General features: G+C 42.2%; 1 protein-coding gene across 8 annotated transcripts in view; it reads left to right on the top strand.

Annotated features, from left to right (window-relative positions):
• The window catches only part of LOC105497527 (OTU deubiquitinase 7A), a 368,351-nt gene that overhangs the window by 204,598 nt on the left and 138,407 nt on the right, over window positions 1-25,346 (top strand). For 5 of the 8 annotated variants that reach the window (XM_071067240.1, XM_071067242.1, XM_071067244.1 and 2 more), the window contains one exon: window positions 7,611-7,765. In XM_071067240.1, coding sequence (XP_070923341.1) covers window positions 7,611-7,765 — 155 coding nt within the window. Of the gene's footprint in view, window positions 1-5,796; window positions 5,892-6,501; window positions 6,630-7,610; window positions 7,766-25,346 lie in introns of all 8 variants that reach the window. The other 3 variants (XM_071067248.1, XM_071067246.1, XM_071067247.1) reach the window with 2 other exon arrangements.

Here is a 25,346-nt window from a genome sequence, read left to right as displayed (position 1 = left end):
GCATGGTTGGCTAAGAGTTGATAATTGTCATGCCTGAGGGATGGGTGGCTTTAATATACTTTTCTGTCTACTTTTATGCATATTTAAATATTTATTGGAAAAATATTTTTAAAATATATACCATCACTTAATTCTGTGTTCTCCTTATTAGCCTAAAAGTCTAAGCTCAAGAGTAGACAGACTGGGATGTTGAGGTGCCATTTACAATTTCTAGTGCCCCACTTTCTCCTGTCATTTAAACTACTGTTTAACTCATATTAAGAACCATTGAAGAATTTGATATGTCATTGATGAATATATCATTTCAATGCATGTAAGACAAAACTCCAGTAGATCCTACACTTACTGCTAATCCCAAAGGTATACATTTTAGTAGAGACTTTTCTTCCATCTTTCCGTGCTATGAGAAAATTGTGAAACAGTACAGTTGAGTGAGTGTCAGCTAAGGAAATGTTTTGCTTCCAGTCATGGGTTTATGCACATATTTTATTTTAAAGGCACCAGATGCTCTGAGAGCCAGCACAAGGCCCAGTCATGGCCCCTGAACAGAAGGCATGTCTCCCTCCCATGGAGCCCATTGGGTGTCCAGCCCAGGGCACCTGCTAGACAAGTGAAATGGGCTCAGTGCCCACACGTGTGCCTTCTCCGAGCCCCAGGTGCAAGTGGTGGGCCCCAGCACTGCCCGCTGTTGCTGCTGGAGCCTTCCTTGGTTCCGACCACACAATGCATTTGAGAGTATCAGCTTCACCAAGGGGAAAACTAAAGAGTGAAATGATCCCGCAACAATGCGAACAACTTCAGTGTGCCCCACAGACTTTCCCATAGCCTCTTCTGTTTGATTTTCACACAGCCCAATCTGTCGCTGTCTGGCCAAACCTCTCTTCTTATTCCTCAGTAAGAAGCACCTCCCCTCTCCTCACCCAGGACTTTTTACATTGAATTTCCTGGAGAAATTGCTTCATCACAGTCCAAATTGCTGTTAGACTCATCTTTATCTCTAGCTTGCATTGTGGAGGTTATATAAGTAATATACGTGGCCAAGCTTTGGAAATGATGATGTGCTCTGTGCATTGGAATGTTTGGCAGAGCCAAACTTCCCAGAACTCATGCCCCCGCACTGAAAGACACCGGGCTTTCTTACCTTTCATCTGACCCATGCAAATGCTCTGGAAGATGTGTTTCCCTAACGTGGCATCCACTGAAGCCTTTGTCCCCTAGTGCACCACACTTGCCCAAGGTCACAATGGCAACTGGCAGAGGACGAGCCACACACGCAGGCTCGTAGAGTGTTGACATCTGAGTTGAGACGGCCAATTCATTTCACCAGGGAAGCCCAGGCATCTGATCTCCTCACCAGGGTGGGCTTCCTCGCCAGGCCAGACAGGATGAACGCATGCCTGACCTTTTTTCATATTTAACCATTTACCCGCTTAACAGGGATGTATAAATGTATGGGTAGTCAAGGGCGGATTCTCAGTACCAGAACAGTACATTTGCCTATTGTTTTAATCTATGTCAATGGTAATAATAGTAATAGTGTGTGTTCTTTCAGTATCGTCTCATCTCACTGTATCCTTACTGCAATTCTAAAGAGGCAGAGTTTTTCTCACCCTCATTGCTCAGATGTGACAACCAAGGCTTCAAGAAGTGAAGTGCCCTTTCCAGGGTTGCAGGGGCTTTGCACCCAGCCAGGCCATCAGCTCCCAAGCCTGCGCTTGACCCCAGATCTGTTCATCCACCCCTCTGTTCCCTTATCCCTGTGTTCCGTGTGCTGTATCATCAAACAGACCTGATGAAAGCAAGCTCCCGCTCCCCACTCACTTGCGTGCCCCTGCCCGTGGCCCTCACTGGCCCTCTCTGAAGTCAGTCTCTCTGGCTGTGATGGGTGTTCACTCGGCTGCCTCCGAACCACCTGCCTCCCAGGCAGCAGCTCTGAGCTCATGCCCGGGCCCAGCAACCCTGTGGAGCCAGGGGCAAAGGAAGAATGGTCATGCTGACCTTGCCTTCATTTAAAAGGCTGATATTTTGTTCATCAAGGATATTTTTGCACTAAATTTTTCTTTTGCAAATATAGCACTAAAATGTTGTTTATGTTGATTCCTGAGTGTTTTTGCATCCCCTTAGATTCTGCAGCAGTGGCAGGTGCCGCCTCGCCTCACCTTAGTTTTGGCCCTGGTGTGTGCCAGGCACTGTGACCAGGAGGATAGAAAGGAGGATGAAGTAGATCCCAGCTCTCAGGCAGCTGGCCCTCTGTTGAGAGAGATTTTAAAGGCATTCACTACCCTGCTCGCTGCCCTAGGAGTGAAGAGTAACCTCCAGGCATTCATTCACCCATAGTCTTCCTGTACCTGTCCCCAGGGTTCAGACCACAAGCCTCTGCCACCATCTCCCAGTGTTCATTCTCCATCTACTCATTTTATTGCCTTTCAGTGTCCAGTTATGATGTCTACAGACAAATATAATATAGCAATGTTTTATTTGAGCTTCACTGAAACAGAAATTTGTTTGTTTGTTGGTTTGTTTATTTGTTGGAGATGGAATTTCACTCTTGTTGCCCAGGCTGGAGTGCAATGGCGCGATCTCAGCTCACTGTAACCTCTGCCTCTCGGGTTCAAGCGATTCTCCTACCTCAGCCTCCCAAGTAGCTGAGATTATAGGCACCTGCCACCACACCTGGCTTTTTTTTTTTTTTTTTTTTTTTTTTTAATTTGTAGAGACAGGGTTTCACCATGTTGGCCAGACTGCCCTCAAACTCCAGACCTCAGGTGATCCACCAGCCTCGGCCTCCCAAAGTGCTGGGATTACAAGTGTAAGCCACCATACCTGGCCAAAACAGAAGTTAATGAAAAATGTATCCTGAGGCAGTTTGGGTCTTTATCCTGCTACACCTCTGTCTTGCAATTTTGCTCTCTCTGGTTGGACCAGTTCCTCCACTAAGTGTCTTCCAAATCCAGCAGTTGGTCTTTGAGACCTGTGTGTGTGTGTGTCTGTATCTCTCTGCTTACTGGGGAGCTCCTGGGGCGGCTCAGGGGGCTCATAGTTCCCACACAGTCCCTGCAGTCATGGCCGGAACAGATTAGCAGCTCCATGAAGGTTGCTTAAGTGAGAAATGAACACTGCAACCTCGGATACGGGAAGGAAGACGGAATTGAAGGCAGGAGCCCCCACCAGTTTAACCCTCTGTGATTCTAAGCCAGGGCACTAGAGGTAGGCCCCTTATTCCTGCCTTCAGCAAGCTGGTGGCAGCAGTTTTCTTGCTCAGTGGAGACTTGGGAAGGCAAGGGTGGTCTCAGGGTCCCTGTTGAGAGTTCATTCAGTGGCTCATGATTAATGTTTGTTGAGCATGTACTATGGGCCAGTACATTTTGTGCATGAATTCCTTAAAATTTCATAATAACTGTGAGATACTATTATTATTCTAATTGTATTGATGAGGAAACTGAGGCACGGAGAGGTGATATAACATGCCTAAGGTCACACAAAGTATGTGAACCATTTTGGCCCCAGGGACTGATTCCAGGGCCAACCCTCTTCCCCACATGGCACTGCCCCTCCTAAGGCAAAGTCACCAGGCATTGACGGGACACATCACTCTCCCCAGGGTGGCTGATGAGACCTTCAGAGACATTCTGTCTAAGGGCTAGGATGCATGGAGGAGAGCAGGAATGCAGGGCCAGGGCACGGCCACCCAGAGCCTCAGGCTGTTCGAAGCGGCTGAGTGAGTGCTTTAGACCACACAGGGTAGGTTGAAAGGCACCGTGCATGCTTGGGAGGATGGCCCAGGTAACTGGGGGCCAGTGTCCCCACCAGCCCAGCCCCTCCCATATCATCATGGGACATGAATGTGAGGATGTGGTGATGGTGGCAGTGTGAGATTTAACAAATACATCTGGAAGGCCAGGTGCGGTGGCTCCCACCTGTAATCCCAGCACTCTGGGAGGCCAAGGTGGGCAGATCACGAGGTCAGGAGATCAAGACCATTCTGGCTAACATGGTGAAACCCTGTCTCTACTAAAGATACAAAAAAAAAAATTAGCTGGGTGTGGTGGTGCATGCATGTAGTCCCGGCTACTCGGGAGGCTGAGACCGGAGAATGGCATGAACTTGGGAGGCAGAGCTTGCAGTGAGCCGAGATCGTGCCACTGCACTCCAGCCTGGGCAACAGAGTGAGACTCCATCTCAAAAAGAAAAGAAGAAGAAGAAGAAGAAATAAATCTGGAAGCAAGATAAACACAGTAGCTTCTTACCACACAAAACATTCATTTTAAGTCCACACTTTAATCTATGTTTGCATTAAGGACATGATACAGAGGAGGAGATATGGACATAATTTTAACTGCCATTCTGGTGAAAGCTCATGAAGTTCACAGTACAGCAACCTGGCATAAGTATAAATGGGCTGAGATTACACAATTCACTGCCGCCAAAAGGTGGGGCAACCCAAGTGTCCATAGATGAATCAACTGATATGTAAAATGTGATCTATACATGCAGTGGAATATTAGTCTACCTTAAAAAGGAAGAAGATTTTGACACATGCCGACAGCATGCAGCAACCTTGAGGACAGTATGCTAAGAAGAATAAATGAGCCACAGAGGACAAATCCTATATGATCCCATTCACGTAAGGCACCCAGAGTAGTCAGATTCACAGAGACAGAAAGCAGAATGGTGGTGGCCGGGGCCTGTGGGGAGAGAGGAATGCAGAGTTAGTATTTCATGTGTACAGAGTTTCAGTTTGGGAAGATGAGAAAGTTCTAGAGTTGGATGGAAGTGATGGTTGCTCAACGGTGTAAAGGTACTTAATGCCACTGAACCTTACACTTAAAAATGGTTAAAATGGCAAACTATCACAAGAACAGAAAACCAAACACCGCATATTCTCACTCATAGGTGGGAACTGATCAATGAGATCACTTGGACTCGGGAAGGGGAACATCACACACCGGGGCCTATTATGGGGAGGGGGGAGGGGGGAGGGATTGCATAGGATTTATACCTGATGTAAATGACGAGTTGATGGGTGCAGCACAGCAACATGGCACAAGTATACATGTGTAACAAACCTGCACGTTATGCACATGTACCCTAGAACTTAAAGTATAATAATAAAAAAAAAATGGTTAAAATGGTAAATTTCATATTATGTATATTTCACCACATAACTGAGATTGAATGTACTGGTGTGGTATGTGCTAATAAAGTTTAAAACAGCTCTGTAGGCTGGGCGCGGTGGCTCACGTCTGTAATCCCAGCACTTTGGGAGGCCAAGGCGGGTGGATCACAAGGTCAGGGGATGGAGACCAACCTGGCTAACATGGTGAAACCCTGTCTCTACTAAAGATACTAAAAACTAGCCGGGCGTGGTGACAGGCGCCTGTAGTCCCAGCTACTCGGGAGGCTGAGGTAGGAGAATGGTGTGAACCCGGGAGGTGGAACTTGCAGTGAGCCGAGATCGCGCCACTGCACTCCAGCCCCTGCGACAGACAGAGCAAGACTCCGTCTCAAAAACAAACAAAAAAGAAAAATACAGCTCTGTGCTGTGCAAGTGATCCTCACTGAAATAGAAGTGCTTGCTAAAACGAGGGAAGCTGAGACAGCCCCTGGCCAGGCCCAGGCATGGGAGATGGTGGTCAGCTGGTGATCAGTGACCTGTAGGGCCCAGGAAGACAGAGTACATGCCTCAGGCGATTGGCTAAGTCCAAGATCCAGCCTCCTGTGACAAAAAGCCAAGCCTTCGGCCTCAGTCTGAGGGTAAGGAGATCACATGCTCTTGTTTTCTGATCTGTCCCCCAGGTGGCAGTGACAAAAGAAGAGACTCTCCCGGCCGAAGCCCCGGTGCATGGAGAGAAGGAAGAAATCAATTTCCTAATTGGTACCATATACATCAGGTCAAATAATTTTCTTATTTTCTAGCCGCATCAACTAAAAATTATACCCAGTAGGAGCTGTGTGCAAGATGGGGTGGTCACAATGAATGTCCCTGAGGGTATGGACCTCCCTGCCTGAGACCCTCAGTCCTCAGGGTCTTGCACATTAGGTGAGCTCATTTCCTGCATTCCTACAGAAAAACAGGAGTGCTCAGAGAAATGAAGCCCATGTCACAGCTGGACAAGGGCAGGGCCAGGGTCACATCAGGCTATGTGCCTGGCTCTAAAGCATGGGCCACTGACACAGGACCTACCCCACCAAGCGGCACCCATCCCAGTGGTTTACTGTGAAAGAAAGAACAGAGGACAGTCATCAATAGTATGAGATTCAAACTCACCCCCACAATCTGTAAAATTAATTACATGCTTACTAGAATAAAATTCTCCATTGCCTGTAATGGAGTCTGCAGACTTTTTCCGTAAAGTTCCAGGCAGTAAATCTTTTCAGTTTTGTGGGCCTCAGGGTCTCTGTTTTAACTCCTCAACTCAGCTGGGTGCAAAAGCAGCCACAGGCAATATGCAAATGAGTGGGTATGGCTGTCTTCCCATAAAATTTCATTTACAAAAACAGGTGGCATACCACAGGTGGCCCGTGGTCCATAACTTGCGGACGTTTTATCTACACAAACACAAGGATGCATTTGTATTCCATCAGCAAAGACTGAGCACCCACTGGGGACCCCAGCACCTCTGACTCGTGTAAGTCTCTCTCACTTGCAATGTGACAGTTGCTTTTCCCCAGCAATCAGCTGCTGCAGTCAGCCTGGGTCAAGCTGCTGCACATCCGTTCTCTTTCTCTGGCTGGGATCATACTGCCTGGGAAATCTGACATTCTTCAGAATGTTGTTGGATTGATGGCAGCTCTTAGAGAGATGGCAGATAGTTTAGTAGCCATCTTCAGCAAGTGTGGTATTTCAGTCAACTGTGGATTAACCTGGAGTCTTTTCTACTAGCCAAGTAAGGGGTGAGGGCTGAAGGGGTAGGATGGCACACTGGTAAAGGCGTAATTGGAATAGAGTGGGTAACATTCATCACATTGTGAAAGTATTACAAGTCTATACAGTTCGGAAGAGGATTAGAAATCTAGCAACTCCAATTGAATTTTTCTAGGTATACTTAGGTGTTTGAAATTCTAAAATAATCTAGTCTTTTTTCCCCATCAGTTATTAGAATTAATAAAATGTAAGGTCAGGAGCACTGGAAATAGTGATGACCCCTTGCCTTAGTCTATCTGGGCTGCTATGTCAAAATACAATAGCTTGGGAGGCTTATGAACAATAGAAACGTATTCCACACATTACTAAAGGCTGGGAAGTCTGAGATCGGGGAACCAGCGGATTTCGTGTCTAGTGAGGGCCCATTTCCTGCTTCTTAGATAGCACCGTCTCCATCACCTTGGAGATGAGATATCAACATATGAATTTGAGGAGGAAACACAAACATTCGGCTCATAGTACCCCTTCTCTCACATGGCATGTACAGAGGGATGACATTTTAGTTCAAATTATATAATATAATGTCTTGCATGAAGAATCAGGCAGTTGGACCAAACCAGTTCAGAAAAATATGACAGCAGGTGGAAATGGCTCCTGTTCTCTCCCTCAGGTCCCTGCATGTAGTTGTCACTTGCAGCTCCATTTCCGTCACGTGGTAAAATGCCTTTTCTCTTCTTTCCTGCAGATGGATGGTTTCTAGTGTGCTTCCAAACCCCACCTCGGCTGAGTGTTGGGCAGCACTTCTACATGATCCTATGACTCTTGATATGGACGCAGTCCTGTCAGACTTTGTTCGGTCCACAGGGGCAGAACCTGGTCTGGCCAGAGACCTGCTGGAAGGTAAGCCCACGTCCTTGTCCCCCCACACCACCATTGTGGGCATAACCACCTTCCAAATAAGAAGATTTCCAATACCTGATAACAGTGGTACTTGGACAGTATTTGGACTCTCAAAAGTGAAAGTGTTGGTGATAAAATTATTTTTGTTATTTTTATTTGGCTTATGAAATATATCACCCAACTCTTGACAGTAAAGTTGCCGTGAAGCACTAATTGGGCTTTGCCTTGTGTCACATCTTACTGATGTTGAGTCAAAATTTATCAATGATTATTATATTTAAGAAAATATATTCAATGGAGCAGAAATACAAAACATTCAAGAAAATACTTTTATGGGAGGCCTGAGTTTCATATCTCTGTGTTAGCTGAGACGAAAGTACTCTAGGCCAGGGTTTTTGGTGGAAAAAGCACCTACTATCCAGTAAAGTCACTGGGAGTAATTCACAAACAGGAAGACAGCCTTCATCCTCCAGCTTTTCACATAGATATCATTTGCTGTGTGAGAAATGTGCACCCTTCGTATGTGTGATGTTTTCAGATATTTATTCAGCTACAACCATAGTGAAGTAAAATGAAAGCTTAGATTCTGTGTCACTAAAATGGATTTACCTTTTTTTTTTTTTTTTTTTTTTTTTGGATGGTGGCAGTGGTATGCCACTGGTAGGAAGGACCAGTCACAACTTCTCAGGACAGTCAGCTGTGTGAGAGGACAGAACTTTGTAATGTTTACTCTTTACTTCAAATGTATAAACTGCAATTTGTGGAGTTAGTAAATACTTGGTCAAGAATTGTAAGTCACAATGATTCTTGAAGTCACTTAGGGAAAATAAGAATTATTGTACATTTGCAGAAGTGGAGAGAACTATTCCATCGTATTGAAAATTAAGAACCACCTACTGGAGGGTTATCAGAAAATGGCAATGGCAAAAACATAGTTTTTAAATTTTCCCCAACCTCTTAGAATTTCAAACCAACTCCAAGTTTAGAATAAAATATGCTTAGAGTTTTTGCGATCTATGGAAATCACAATATGATTCTCCCTTCCTGCTAATTTATATGATATAATGTCTCCCTGTCAGTTTCCATTATTTTTGTTAAGTGGGCAGCAGAGTGGAGAAACAGGCTTGGAATAAGGTCGGCAGTGAAATCTGAGTTCGAGTTTAGATTCAGCCACTTATCATCTATGAGATATAGGACAAATTATTTTACTTCCCTTACCCTCAGATTTTTCTACGTTGAACTTAACCCACCTTACGAGGTGACTGTGAATATTAGAAGTTGTGATATAAAATGTGTGGTAAAGAAGCAGCATGTAACAGATGCTCAAAAAAGTATTTTCATAAGAACATGCTTGTGGTGGCCATTATTGGAATTAGTACTAAAATAAGTATTAATGTCTAGACAGTCTTAAATAGGAAGCAAGAGATGTCATCTCTTTTCTTTATTTTTTTTACTTATATTCTTCAAATTAAGATACAGAAAAATTAAGTTTTTTGTGTCTAGTTCTATGAACTTTAACACATATATGGATTTGTGTTATTACTACCACTTTCAGGACACAGAAGCACTTCATCACCTCCAGATTCTCTGTCCTGATATCTTTTATAATCAGACCCTCCCCTACTCCAACCATTGGCAACCTGTGCTCTCTTTTCTATCGCTAGTTTTGTCTCTTTGCAAGAATGTCAGATAAATGTCCTACAGAGCCTAATCTTTGAAACTGGCTCCTTTTCATGCAGTGGGATTATTTCGAGACTCATCAAGTCATGTGTCAGTGGCCGGTTCCTTTTTGTTGCTGAGTAGTATTCCATTCTGTAGGTACACCACAATATATTTATCCACTCATCTGTCCAGGGGCATTTCAGTTGTTATCCATTTTTGGCAGTTATGACTAGAGCTTCTAGAAACATTTAAGAACAGGATTTTGTGAATATGGTTTTAATTTTTCTTTCTTTCTTTTTTTTTTTTTTTTTTTTTTTTGGTGACACGCAGTCTCGCTCTGTAGCCTAGGCTGGAGTGCAATGGCGCCGTCTCAGCTCATTGCAACCTCCGCCTCCCAGGTCCCAGTTCAAGCAATTCTCCTGCCTCAGCCTCCTGAGTAGCTGGGATTACAGCCGTGGACCACCATGCCCAGCTAATGTTTGTATTTTTAGTAGAGCCGGGGTTTCACCATATTGGCCAGGCTGGTCTTGAACTCCTAACCTCGTGATCCGCCTGTCTCAGCCTCCCAAAGTGCGGGGATTGTAGGTGTGAACCACTGTGCCCGGCCTAGTTTTAATTTTTCTAGGCTAAATACATATTAACCTTGTAAGAAACTGCCAACCTGTTTTCCAGAGTGCTGCACCATTTTGCATTCCCACCAGCAATGTCTGAGAGCTCCAGCTGCCCCACATCCTTGTCAACACTTGGTATTTCTTCCTTTTTTGTTTTTTCGTTTTAACCATTTGATAGCTGTGTAATGGTATTTCTTCATGGTTTTAAATTTCATTTTCCTAATAACTAATGACATTGAAAATTTTCATGCTATTTATCATCCATCTTTTTATTCTCTTTCATGAAATGTCCGTTCAAGCTTTTTGCCTATGTCTAAATTGAGTTGTTTACTTGAGTTTTAAGAGTTCTTTACATATTCTGAATATAAATCCTTTGTTCAGATATGTGATTTGCAACTATCTTCTCCCAATCTGTACTTGACTTTTCAGTCTCTTAACAGGGCCTTTTACAGAGCACAGTTTTAAATTCTGATGCAGTCCAACTGACGTTTTTCTGGTATGGATCTTGCATTGCGTGACATATCTGAGAAATTTTGCATAACTCCAGATCATGAAGATTTTCTCACAGTTGGGCTTTTAAAAGTTTTATACTTTCATGTTTTACATTTAGATCTACGACCCATTTGAGTTGGTTTTTGTATATATAATATGTGAGATTTAGGTCCAGATTCAGTTTTATGCATACAGATAACCAATTGTTTCAACATCATTTATTGAAAATATCCTCCTTCTTTCATTGAAATTGAATTGCCTTTACAGATTTCACAAAAAGCCAACTGAGGGTATTTGTAAGAAATATATTTCTGGACAGTGGTTCTGTTCCATTAATCATTATGTCCGTTCTTCTATCAACACTGTGCCATATTGATTTCTATAGCTCTGTAATGAGTCTTAAAATCAGATAGTGTGATTTTTCTAAATTTATTCTTTTTCAAAAGTGTTTCAGCTATTTTTTTTTTTTGCCTTTCTGTGTGAACTTTAGGATCCACTTACCTCTATCTACTCTATCTATAAACTGTTTTGCTGAGATTTTGACTACAATTTTAGTAAATCTACAACTCAATCCTATGTTGTGTCTTTCAGTCCATGAAGGAATGCTATAATTTCCGTGTACTTGGGCCTCCATTAAGTTCTTTCATCAACATTTTATGGCTTTTGGCATATAGATCCTGTACATGTTTTGTTTTATGTATATCGGGGGGTGGGGTTGTAAGCTATTGTACATATTTTTTATTTCAGTTTCTACTTGTTCATTGGTAATATACAAAAATATAATTGATTTTTGTGTGGTGATCTTGTATCCTACAATCTTGCTAAAGCTAAACTCAGTTTGTTCTAGGAAGGTTGTGTGTGTGTGTGTGTGTGTGTGTGTGTGTGTGTGTGTGTTCTCCTTGGGATTTTCTACATAGGTGGTCATATTGTCTCTGAGTAAAGACAGTTTTATTTCTTCCTTTCCAGTCTCTAGGCCTTTCTGGTTTTCTTGTCTTGTTTCACTGACGAGGACTATTCAAAAGGTTAAACAGCGGTGTTAAAAAAGAAGATCCTTGTGATGTTCTCAATCTCTGAGAAAAAGCAGTATTTCACCGTGAAGTAGAATGTTGGCTATAGCTTTTAGTAGATGGTCTTTATCAGGTGAAGAAAATTTCTTTCTATTCCAAGTTTGCTGAGAGTTTTCTAATAAATAGATATTGAATTTTTAAAATGAAGATCAAATGGGTTTTTTGCTTTAAACTGTTGCTATACTAGATTAAACTGATTGTCTTCCAGTGGTAAACCAGACTTTCAGCTATTTCTTTCCATGTTTCTATGTTCTACCGTTTTTTTCTTTGCTTCTGGGACTCAGATGATAGGACGCTCAGACCTTTTGTTGTTACCTAACATCTCTATGGTTCTGTTCAAGTTTTTCAACTTTGTCTGTTGTTCAGATTCAATCATTTCTATTAATTTGTTTATAAATTTACTAACTACTTCCTCCATCATCTTCTGTTAGTGAGCCCATCCAGTGGGTTTTCTATTTTAGTAGTTGACTTTTTTCATTTCTAAGATTTCCACTTAGTTCTTCTTCGTATCTTCTATTTGCAAAACTTTCTGTATTTTTTAAGAGTACCCTTCTTTACTTGTACAATATTTTTAACAACTGCTTGAAAATCTTTGTCAAATAATTCCAGTATCTGTTTCATCTCAGAGTAGCTGTTCGCTTTCTGTAGGCTGAGTATGCTTTCAGTATGCTGAATTGTATCCTAGACCTTTTAAATACTATGTTTTGAGATTCTGGTTATCGTTAAAATCTTACAGTGAATGTTATTAACTTTATTTTAGAAGATAATCACTCCAAATGGGTTCAGACCACAAATTCCTAGTTCCTGCAAGACTTGTGTGGATTGTGGTTGCTGTGAAAGTCTTTGAGATGTGGATCTATCTCACACAAGTGCCACCTAGTGGCCAGCCTGGGACTCCGGTGGTAGTCTATCCCGTATTTCAGCACTCGAAGTCTGTGTCATCTGTGTAGGGTCAGATCCACACATGCAGAGCTCAAGGGTAAGCCCAAGAGTTGATGAGCAACTGTCAGGGGTTGCTCTCCCAAAGCCTTTCCTCACTGTAACCTGCTCAGTCGTGTCTGGGTCCCTGGGCTCTACCTTTTCAACCCTCCAGCCAGCTTGGGTGGTTGAGGCTTGATTTACCCTACTCTCGGGTGCACGTGACTGAAACATGTCAGAGCCAAGCAGCCAGAAGCCAAAGAGAAAAAGCGTGAAGGTTGTCCCCACCTTCTGGGGAGCGCAGACCCTCTCGTTGGAAAGGAAGTTTGCCTGGCCTGATGACTTTAATTATCTGCCATTTCTCACTAGGGCCACAGAATTTCTTGAGGTCTGGGGCACAGAGAAGAAAAACTTTTAGAAGAAGAAAAGAGGATAAATTAGAGATTTCCAGACTTTCTCAGAAAGTAGAGACCCCTTTCCTGCTTCTGTACCGAGTTGGTGGCTCTTCCTGGAATTAGTGCCCGCTCTGGATTAGGAGGTGCACTGAGTCCACACTGGGGAGACTGGAGGTGGGGAAGTGTCTCGCTCACCTCCAGCTCTGTGGCACTTCCAACTGCGGTCTCCTTTCTGCATTGGCACTTCCAACTGTGATCTACCTTCCTGAGCCCCGTCGCTGCTGCCTGCACGCTGTCCAGGGGTCCCGGCCGCACCCCAGTGGGAGAGAGGGTGGCAGTGCTGAGCGCTCACTCACCTCACCCACTGCTGGGTCCTGCCCTCGGCTTTCACAGGTAAGAGGACTGTGGTTCCATTGTGTGTGATGGATTGAGGTGTCAGAGTCATTTGGGTGAAGATTTCTCTAAAGTCAATATTTCAAAGAATGAAGTATTTTTGTTGTAAGTCCTCAGAATGATCTGTATTGGGAGGATGTCAGTAATGTGGGAATTTAGAGGGGAGATGTCTAAAGGGAAATAAATCCTCATGGTGGCAGAAGCTGAGTGGAAGGTACATGGTCCTCATTTGTAACTTCTTGTACTTTTATTTATTTCAAAATGAAAAGTTAAAAAACACCACAATGATGGGAATCACCGCACAGCAGAGGGAGGCCAATAAGAGAGGAGGAGCAGAGGCTGATCACAACCTTGGTAAACTGAGGCAAGTGAACACCGACCTGCCTCCAGACAGAAGAGGGTGGCCTTGCCTGTTCGCCTGCTTCCTGTGTTACCAGATCAAACTTGGGTCTGGCGCTCTGGCACAGCAAAGCCAGAAACTGACGTCAAGCTTGCAGTAAGAGAAAGTGAGACATTTATTGCAGGGCAGCGAGCCAGGAGAATTGGGCAGCTCGTGTTGAAGCCCTGAATCCCCCAGTGCCATATAGGTAAGCATTTTCACAGGCAGGAAGAGTCTGGGCGTGGTGGCTCACGCCTGTAATCCCAGCACTTTGGGAGGCCTAGGCGGGCAGATCACCTAAGGTCAGGAGTTCGAGACAAGCCCGGCTAACCTGGTGAAACTCCGTCTCTACTACAAATACAAAAATTAGCTGGGTGTGGTGGTGGGCGCCTGTAATCCCAGCTACTCAGGAGGCTGAGGTACGAAAATTGCTTAAACACAGGAGGCATAGTTTGCAGTGAGCCGAGATTGTGCCATTGCACTCCAGCCTGGCAACAGAGTGAGACTCTGTCTCAAAAAATAATAATAATAATAATAATAATAAAATAAAGGCGGGGGCAGAAGTTACAGGCAAAGACATAAATCAATACATGGAGGCTGTACATTGGTTTGACCTAGAAAGACAGGCCATCTTGAACCAGATGTGGGGCGAAGGGCACAGGTCATAGGTGGATTCGAGGATTTTCTGATTTACAATGGGTTAAGGAGATGAAGCTTTGTCTGCAAATTTGTGATCAGCAGAAAAGAATGTTAGCTCTGGTCTGTGGGCATGACCTCCTCTAGGCCCATCAGGAAGAATTTTAGAACAAAGAATGGTGGTCCAAGCTCAGTCCTCAGTTTCCCCTGTCTGAGGTCTGCATGCCAGCAGATAGCACTTTTCATTTGGTGAGGGTCCTGGTTTCGGAAAATCAACTCAAGGACTTGTGTTAAAATGCTACCTTTATTCTCTATAGGGAACTTGGGTCTATTCTGTGACTTTAACTTCCCTGGCTATTGTTTCAAGTTATTCTTCCCTTCTTGCTTCAGTTGCTCGTTTACTTCCCAGTGCTGGCTAGGTGCCTGGAAATGCCTTTGAGGGAACTCAAGATTTCCTTTTATCTTCATGCTTGGGGGCAGGTGCCCGGCAGGCCCCTAAGAGGGGTCTCTGCTCCATCTCATCTTCGTATCAACCCCTTGCATGTCTCTGAAGTGGTTCTCCAAAACAAATTCAAGTCAGGTAACTCCATTTCCTCAAATTGTTCATACCCCGCCCCCATTAATTACCTGCAAAATAAACTTCTCCACCTGGTACTCCAGCCCTTTAGCATCTAGTCCTATTCCATCCCGTCCCTCATTACCTGAGACGTCTCTTCACCGTCCCTTTCCCTGACTTGACACCCACCTCTGTGCTTCTGTCTTCACCCATTGCTCCTGCTGCCCCTCCCCCTGCACACACTGCCTCCCAGTTGAAATTCAGCTCTTCCTCCAAGATGGATCATGAACTCCCAGACAGCAAGGACCATACAAGGTTTTGTTCACTGTTTGCCCAACACTCAGCACGTATGAGTCCCTCAGTAGAGTGATCTATTAATAGCTGCTGGGGTACAGTGATAAGCAGCCAGACAGAAATCGCCCCCATGGAGACAGATGGAAATAAGTTATATAGTATGTTAGCCATTAATGCTGTGAAGATAACTAAGTTAGGGAGAAGGTAGCGGGTATGAGTGTGTACAGTTTTAAATAGGGTTGTCAGGGAAGGCTTAAGACTTCACTTAAAAAAAAAAATGGGATCTGAGCAAAGATTTGAGGAGGTGCGAAAGCAAGCCATGTGGATGTCTGGAGGAAGAAGTTTCTATGAAGAGGTGAGGATTCACTGATCATTCCTTGCCCTCCTGTGGAACTTTGTGGACTTCTGCTGCAGCATGTACTTGGTTGTGCCTTGTTTTATAATTCATCACATGCTTGTCAGGCTGGATTTGCCCAGTCTTGAGCACATGCCACTGATTTAGCAGAATTCACAGCTCTGACATTTCCAAGTGTGTGCCATTAGAGGACTGCCATGGGCAAATCCCACACCCTTGAATGGGAACAAAAAGGTGGTCTAGGGACCATGAATCCTAAGCGGGAGTTAATGCTTGACCACAAGGTGTGATGGCCCTTGGCCGGGGCTGGGACTGTCTTGTCAGTGGGTCTAGAAATACTGAAAGGAAACCGTTGGCTGCCCTTCCAACTGTCCTGTTCCCACTAGGGAGAGCTCTGCCGTTAGACCAGACATATTTGGGGAAAAAAATGGCAAAAACAGAAAAAATAAATAAACATCTCCAATCAGAATTCTAAGATACGTCCTCTAGCCTGGCCCCATTCAGGAAGACACATTCTTCCTTTAGAGATAAGAGTATTTAAATACTCTTAAACAGACCCATTAAGACCATTTGTGGTGAGTTTCCTTGTGTCACACTGATCAATTAAGTAGATCTGATTTCCCTCATTTCCTTCCTACTGGGGAAGCTTGTAACCCCCAGGTACCATCACTGGCCTATTTTGCTGGTTTTACTCAAAAGTCTGTGCCATTGTGGCTGCTTGAAATTAAACACTTTGGCCAGGCGCGGTGGCTCACGCCTGTAATCCCAGCACTTTGGGAGGCTGAGGCAGGCGGATCACGAGGTCAGGAGTTCAAGACCAGCCTGACCAACACAGTGAAACCCCGTGTCTACTAAAACTACAAAAATTGCCGGGCATGGTGGTGCACACCTGTAAACCCAGCTACTCAAGAGGCTGAGGCAGAGGTTGCAGTGAGCTGAGATCGTGCCATTGTACTATAGCCGGGGCAACAAGTGAGACTCTGTCTCAAAAGAAAAAAAGAAAGAGAGTAAGAAACACTTCCTCTCTGGAAAGCCAACCACATTCGTCCCAGCATCTTTCTTGGTGTCTGTGCATGGACAGAGCCTCCCCATTCCGCCATGTCCCCCACCACTTTGTGTCCTTCCACTTTGCTTCACTTATGTGCCCACCACTCCAGGGTTCCTTGAGGTCCAGGAATTCCATGCCGTTCGCTTTCACATGGCTGAGAGCCCCAGCGCTGTGAATGAGCTGTCCTGAGTGGGCACTCAGTAATGTGGGCGAGACTGAATCAAGCTGAAGAGGGAAGGAGCAAAAAAGCAACCAGAAGCTCTCTGATAGTGCAGCTCAGATTCACAGCCATGTTGTTAAACACTTCTTAAGATAAAAAATTAGCTGTGCAAACTGAAATCGATTTAAACGATTTTCTTTGATTAGGCAGGAAAGAGGAGGCTGCTACATATTAAGAACTCTCACTTAAGCCAAACCTTCATGTTTTCAGTCTCCAAGCAGGCATTGAGGGCCTCTGGGCTGCGTGTGGGAGATCCAGGAAGAAAGAAGAGTAGGCCCTGCCTTCAGGGTCCTTCCTGCCTAAAGCAATCTATAGGCAGCTGTGTTCTAACAAAACCTTTATTTATAAAACAGGCAGGCAGCCAGCCTATGGGCAGTAGTTTGCCAACCTGTGCTGTAGATTAAAAAAGGCTTGAGATCTGTCAAACAGTGATAATGTATGCACATTATTTGAATACTGATTCCAACAAACTAAAAAAGAAAAATTATAAGACAATCTGGGAAATGTGAGCACTTAACATTTACTGGATATTTGATGATATTAAAGAATAACTACTTTTAGATATGATATTTTTATTGTGATAGTGCTAAGAGAAATAAGATACATACTGACGTGGATGGATGAAGTAATATCATGCCGGGGTTTTCTGGGGACAGGCGAATGGGTGGGAGAGGAGATGAAACAGTATTATCCATGAGATGCTTTTTATTAAACCTGAACAGTGGATGCAAACAGGTTTATTATAAGCGATGTACGAATGTTTCCATAATAAAAAGTTTTAAAACAGACAGCACCAGGAAACCTCCGCTTCCAGCCAAGATGAAGTATCAGAATGTGGGTGTGCCCTCCCGCCTAAAGAAGAAAATGATAAATACGATAAACAAGACACTGAACATTAGATAGTGAAGGACAGTAGTCCCCAAGAGATTGGAAACCAACAAGGTTAGTCCTATAATTGCCCAGCTCACTGCCTTGAGAAAGTTTCTAGTATGTGGTACAGGGAGGAGGAACCCAGAGGAAGCTTGCCCGACTCCACAATGGAAGGAGACAGAGCTTAGAGTCCCAGGAGTCCAGGAGGCTGGAGTCCACAGGTCAGATCCTGAGAGAGGAGACAGCTACACAGAGAGAACTGCAGTGATTCACAGAGCGTTTGCCTCTGCCACTCCGCCAAGCGTCAGTCAGTGCCTGTGTGTGAGGAAGCTATGTGGAGCTGGGGAGAGAACCACCTAAGAGGATTAGAGGAAACAGTGCCTGGGGCTGATACAGAGCCATGGAAAGTGCCTGTGCTCGCCAGCCAGGCCGTACAAGCACTGAATATAATACCTAGAAGGATCTTGCCTCAGTAATTGGGAATAATTAGCCCTGTAATAAAAACTTTTCTAGGGCTAGACACAGTGGCTCATACCTGTAATCCCAACACTTTGGGAGGCCAAGCGAGGAGGATCACTTGAGGACAAGAGTTCAAGACCAGCCTGAACAACATAGTGAGACCTCTGTCTCCACAAAAATCTTCTAAAAATTAACTGGGCATGGTGGCATATGCCTGTTGTCCTAGCTATTCAGGAGGCTGAGTTGAGGAGATCACTTGAGCCCAAGAGTTCGAGGTTATGGTGAGCTACGAGCGCACCACTGCACTCCAGCCTAGGCAACACTAAGACCCTGACTCTTTAAAAAAATAAAAGTAGGTAAATCACTCTGATCATACCTAATGAACCTTAAAAGCAAGAAGCAAGATCCAAAAGGATCAGAGTGAAATGGCCTCATTGCCTGACCCAAAGTTCTTGGTCTCACAGCCAAGGAAGTCAAGGACATGGCCACACCAAGGGTGAGGTTAGAGCAGAAGCAGAAATGTATTAGGTGAAAGAAAGATAATAGCTCTCTGCAGCAGAGAGGGGTCCCAAAAAGCATTGCCATTCAGCAGTGAAATGCAAGGGTTTTTTAAAGCTAGCTAGTGGGGAGGCAGTATCTTATCTACATAGGGTGTGCAAAACCAGTTAGGACCAGGTGTGCCATCTGCATAGAGCGTGAATCTCTGGCATCCTCCACCCCAACCTTTTATTATGCAGGCAGTTCTTTTGACTGAGTTACTACACGTTGCTTTCCTACTGTGTATGTGCTTAAAAAGGAGAGGTATAGCCCCCATGGTGGACACACCTGGCCCCAGGTACCCCTTTCTGTCTGTGCAGCTGCAAGCATCCCCCCATGCAAATTCCAGCTTCCTTATCTATGTTTGCAGCCCGATCTTCGAGGCTGCTCTTTGTTGGAAAAGAAGTGATTTCCTGGGCTGCTTTTTGGTAGAAAGGAAGTTCTGCCAAGGGCTCTCTGCCCTAACCATCTGCCTGGCTGGTCTCTTTTTACCTCCTCTCTCAAGAGTATTTCCAAGAAATGTAACTTCATTCTACAACAAAGCTCAATCATATTTATAGAAATATAAACTTGTCCAGCACCAAATAATGTAAAAGTCTTGCTGTCTGGCACCCAATCAGAAGTTATCAGGAATGCAAAGTAGCAGGAACATAGGACCCATAATGAGGAGAAACTGTTCAATCAAAGTCAAACCAGAACTGCTAGAGATGTTAAAATTATCAGACAAGGGCACTAAAAGTTATTATAACTGTACTCTATAGAATAGAATAAGCTGCATACTGACATGGTGTTCAAATGTTTAAGTAAAGATATGGAAAATACTTTTTAAAGCCTGAGTTGAACTTCCTGAGATGAAGACTACCTCTGAGATGAAAAAGTAACTCAATGGAATTAACAGCAGATTGCTTATTACAAAAAAGAGAAAGATTAGTGAATGTGAAGACATAGCAATGGAAAATATGCAAAATGAAACACAGAAAGAAAATAGAAGTAAAGAAATATTAAAGGCATCAGTGAAAGCCAGCTGCAGTGGTGCATGCCTGTAATCCAAGCTACTTGGGAGGTTGAAGCAAGATGATTGCTTGAGCCCAGGAGTTTGAGGCTAGCCTGGGCTACATAATGAGACCCTAATCTCCAAAAAAATAAAATAATTAAAAATTAAAGCATCCGTGAGCTGTGGAAAAATGTAAGCAGCCTGAAATAAGTGTAATTGGAATCCTTGAAGAAGAAGCATGAAAAACAGGAAAAAATTATTCAAGGAAACAGTACCTATAAGAAAATTTATAAGTTAAACACCTCTTATTAGAAAAGAAGCAAGGCCTCAAATCAATTACCTTAATTTTTATCTTGAAAACTAGAAAAAAAAAAGAGCAAATTAAACCCAGACAGAATAAATGAAATAATAAAGACCAGAACAAAAAACAATGAAACAGTAAACAGAAAAATAGCAGAGAAATTCAGTGAAACCAAAAGTTGATAAACCCATAGCCAGATAATCAGAGGAAAAAGAAGATACAAATTAACAATATCAAGAATGAAAGAGATGACCTCAGTACAGATTCTCAAGATATTAAAAGGATTATAAAGGAATATTATAAACAATTATATGCCAATAAATGCAGCAACTTAAATGAAATTCACAAACTATTTGAAAGGTACAAAATACCAAAGCCTATGCAAGAAAAAAAAATAAATGATTTGGATAGCTCTATATTTATTAAAGAAATCCAAGTTGTAGTTTAAAACTTTCTCACAAAGAGAACTGCAAGCATCTATAGCTTCATTGGTAAATTCTACCACACATATAAAGAAAAATTTGTACCAGCTCTTCCAGGAAATTGAAAAGGGGTTATACTTACCAACTCATTCATTCTTTGCACCAGCATTACCCTAATACAAAACCAAGAAAGACTGCAGACAAATATTCCTCATGAAGAAAAATGTGAAAACACTGAAAAAAATTTTAGCAAATCAAATTTGGCAGCATATATAAAAAAGATACTACATCATGACCAAGTGGGTTTTATCCCAAAAATGCAAAACTAATTTAACATTCAAAAATCAATCAACATAATTTTCTGTATTAACAAACTGAGAAACAGAAGGTATATGATCATCTCAATAAATGCAGAAAGAGCCTTTGGTAAAATACAGATTCATTCCTGATTTTTAGAAAACACTCAGAAAACTAGAAATAGAAGAAGACTTCCTCAATCTTATATAAAGTATTTACAAAAAAAGCCTACAGCTAACCTGACACCTACCGATGAAATAAAGCTTTTCCACAAAGATGAAGAGGGAGATAAGGATGCCCCCTTTCACCATTTCTATCCAACATTTTCCTGGATATTCTAGCCAGTGCAGTCAAACAATAAATTATAATTAAAACGCATCCAGATTGGAAAAGAAGAAGCATACCTTTATGCACAGGTGACATGATGACATACTTAACATATCCAATGGAATTTAAAAGCATTTTTTGGAACTAGTAAGTGAAGTTAGCAGTGTTGTAAGATACAAAATCAATATAAAGAAGACAATTGCATTTTTACAATTGCAATGAATAATTGCATTATTTTTTAAAATACATTTTAAAAGTACTGTATTCAATAGCATCAAAAATATGAAATACGAATAAATTTACAACTGAAACTTCAAAACATTGCTTAAAGAGATGAAAAACCTAAATAAAGGTTTAAATGTACCATATCCATGGGTCAAAAGACTCAATATTGTTAAGATGTTGGTTCTCCCAGATCACTTTAAATTCAGTACAATCTCAATAAAAATCCAAGCCAGCTTTTTATGTAGAAATTAGCAAGGTGACTTTAAAATTCACACATAAATCCAAGGACAGAGCATAAACAAAACAAACTTTGAAAAATTGGAATAAAGTTAGAAGGTGTATTAGTCAACTCTCACGTTGCTATGAAGAAATACCCAAGACTGGGTAATTTATAAAGGAAAGAGGCTTAATTGACTCACAGTTCCACATTACTGGCGAGGCCTCAGGAAGCTCACAGTCATGGTGGAAGACAAAGGAGAAGCAGGCACCTCTTCACAGCGGCAGGACAGAGTTAGTGCAAGCAGGGGAGATGCCAGACACTTATAAAACCATCAAATCTCGTGAGACTCACTCATTATTCACAAGAACAGCATGGGGGAAACTGCCCCCATGATCCAATGACCTCCACCTGGTCCTGCCCTTGACACGTGGCAATTATGGGGATTACAATTCAAAGTGAGATTTGGGTGGAGACATAGAGCCAAACCATATCAGAAGTCTAACAATACCTGATATTAAAACTCATAAGAGTACAGTAATCAAAACTGTGATATTGATCAAATGTTCAACATGAGGACTATCCTTAATAATATTGCATTGTACACTGGAAAATTTGCTTTTAACACACACACACATACACACACATATGCACAAAGGGGTAACCATGAAATGATGAATAAGTTAATGTGCTTAACTATAATAACCATTTCACTATGTATAAGTGTGTCAGAACATCATGTCCTATACCTTAATATATACAATAAAGTAGTTTTTTTAATGTAGAGAATTAGATCAATGAAACACATTGGAAAGTTAAGAAACAGTTCACATATATGGACAACTGATCTTCAATAAGGATACAAAAGTAATTCAGTGCAAAAAATAATCTTTTCAACAAATGGTGGAATAATTGGATTTTCATATGCAAAAGAAATGAACTTTGGTTTATGCCTCATTCATATGCAAAAATTACCTTAAAATGGATGGTATTGCTAAATATAAAACCTAAAGCTAAAAAAGTCTTCTAGAAAAAAACACAGGGGAAAATATTTTTATTTTATTTTTATTTTTTTTATTTCCATAGGTTATTGAGGAACAGGTGGTGTCTAGTTACATGAGTAAGTTCTTTAGTGGGGATTTGTGAGATTTTGGTGCGCCCATCACCCGAGCAATATACACTGAACCCTATTTGTAGTCTTTTATTCCTGAGTCCTCAAAGTCCATTGTGTCATTCTTTTGCCTTTGTGTCCTGATAGCTTAGCTGCCACTTATGAGTCAGAACATACGATGTTTGGTTTTCCATTCCTGAGTTACTTCACTTAGCATAATAGTCTCCAATCTCAACCAGGTCGTTCAAATGCCATTAATTCATGAGAAAACCTTTTTAACCTTGGGTTAGGAAAAGATTTTCCAGACACAATACCCCATAAACAATCCATAAAAGAAAAAATTAATAAGTTGGACTTCATTTAAAAACTGCTTTTTGAGGATAGTGTTAAGAGAATGAAAAGATAAACTACAAGTTGGAAGAAAGTACTGCAAATTATATGTCTGGTAAAGCACTTGTTTCTAGAATATGTAAAGAACTCTCACGACTCAATTATTTTTGTAAAAACTATCCAATTAAAAATAAGCAAAAGGTTTGAACAGACTCCACCAAAGAAGATACATGGATAGCAAATAAGCAGGTGAAAAGACACTCGACATCATTAATCCTTAGAGAAATGCAACTTAAAGCCAGAATGAGATAGCACTACACACCTATGAGAATGACTAAAACCAGCAATAATGAGCATACCAGATCTCAGCAAGGATGTGGAAAAACTGGGAAACTTGTACGCTGCTGGTTTTGAATGGAGTGGTGCAGCAACTTTAGAAAACAATTCGGCAAGTTCTTCAAAATTAGACGTGTACCTATCTATGTACAATCCAGCAAATTTTACTCCTATTTAAGAAAACTGAAAGCATTTGCCCATAGCAAAGCTTGTACACAAATGTTTTTAGCATTCTTAGTAAGAGCTAAAAACTGGAAACAACCTAAATGCCCATCACAGGTAAACGGGTAAACAAGTGGTAGTAGATACATGCACTGGAATGCTGCTCGGCTCTCAATCCAAAGGAGTGAATTATTGATATGTGCAACAACAGAGATGACTCTCAAGATAATTATGTGAAGTGAAATAAGTGAGATAAAAAACAAAACCGACATATTGTACAATTCCACTTATGTAAAGTCTAGGAAATGCATACTGATCTATAGTGACGGAATGCAGGTCAGTGATTACCTCAGACAGGGCTGAGGGCAGCAGTGAGCAGCAGGGATTACAAAGCAGCTGAGGAATCTTTTGAGAGTGGTAGACATGTGTGGTATCTTGTGGTGATGGCAGACCTCAGAGGTATTGCAGATTCAGTTCCAGACCACTGCAATAAATATAGCGATAAGGCAAGTCACATGAATGTTTTGGTTTCCTAGTGAATGTAGAAATTATGTTGGCTAGGCCCAGTGGCTCACACCTGTAGTCCCAGCACTTTGAGAGCCAAGGAGGATGGATAGCTTGAGCCCGAAGTTCCGGACCAGCCTGGGCAGCATGGTGAGACCTTGTCTCAAAAAAAAAAAAAAAACTACAAAAATCAGCCAGGTTTGGTGGTGCATGCCTGTAGTCCCAGCTACTGGGGAGGCTGAGGTGGGAGGATTGCTTGAGTCCAGGAGGCAGAGATTGCAGTGAGTGGAAATCGTGCCAGTGTACTCCAGTCTGGGTGACAGAGCAAGACCCTGTCTCAAAAAAAAAAAAAAAAAAAAAAAAAAAAAAAAAAAAAAGTTGTTTACACTATTCTGTAGTCTACTAAATGTTCATTAGCATTGTATCTAAAAAATGTACATACCTTAATTTAAAAAAATACTTTATTGCCAAAAAATGCTAACACTCATCTGAGCCTTCAGTGAGTCATAATCCTTTTGCTGGTGGAGGGTCTTGCCTCGATGTTGATGGCTACTAACCGATCAGGGTGGTGGTGGCTGAAGGTTGGAGTGGCTGTGACAATTTCTTAAAATAACACAATCATGAAGTTGGATGCATTTGATTGACTCTTCCTCTCATGAAAGATTTCTCTGTAGCATGTGTGATGCTGTTTGATAGCATTTTACCCACAGTGGAACTTCTTTCAAAATTGAAGTCAGTCCTCTGAAACCCTGCTGCTGCTTTATCAAATAAATTTTGTAATTTCTAAATCCTTTGTTGTCATTTCAGCAATGTTCACAGCATCTTTACAGGAGCAGATTCCATCTCAAGAAACCACTTTCTTTGCTCATCCATAAGAAGCAACTCCCCAACTCTGATCATGAGATTGCAGCAATTTAGTCACATCTTCAGACTCCACTTCTAATTCCAGTTCTCTTCCACCACATCTGCAGTTAATTCTTCCACTGAAGTCTTGGACTCCACAGAGTCATCCATGAGGGTTGGAATCCACTTCTTACAAACTCCTGTTAATGTTGATAATTTGACCTCCTCCCATGAATCACAGATGTTCTTAATGATATCTAGAGTTGTGAATCCTTTCCAGAAGGTTTTCAATGTACTTTGCCCAGATCTACCAGAGGAATCACTATCTATGGCAGTTGTAGCCTTAGAAAATGTATTTCTTAAGTAATAAGAGTTGAAAGTCAAAATTACTGCTTGATGCATGGGGTACAGAATGGATGTTGTATTAGCAGGCATGAAAACACTGATCTTGTACATCTCCATCAGAGCTCTTGGGTAACTAGGTCCATTGTCAATAAGCAGTAGTATTTTGAAAGAAATCTTTCTTTCTGAGCAGCATGTCTCAGCAATGAGCTTAAAATATTCAGTAAACCAAGGTATCAACAGATGTGCTGCACCCAGGCTTCTTTGGTCCTATTGAG

The sequence above is a fragment of the Macaca nemestrina genome, chromosome 7 (assembly GCF_043159975.1).
Source record: "Macaca nemestrina isolate mMacNem1 chromosome 7, mMacNem.hap1, whole genome shotgun sequence".
NCBI classification, from domain to species: Eukaryota; Metazoa; Chordata; class Mammalia; order Primates; family Cercopithecidae; genus Macaca; species Macaca nemestrina.
This window is presented reverse-complemented; position numbering and strand designations above follow the sequence as displayed.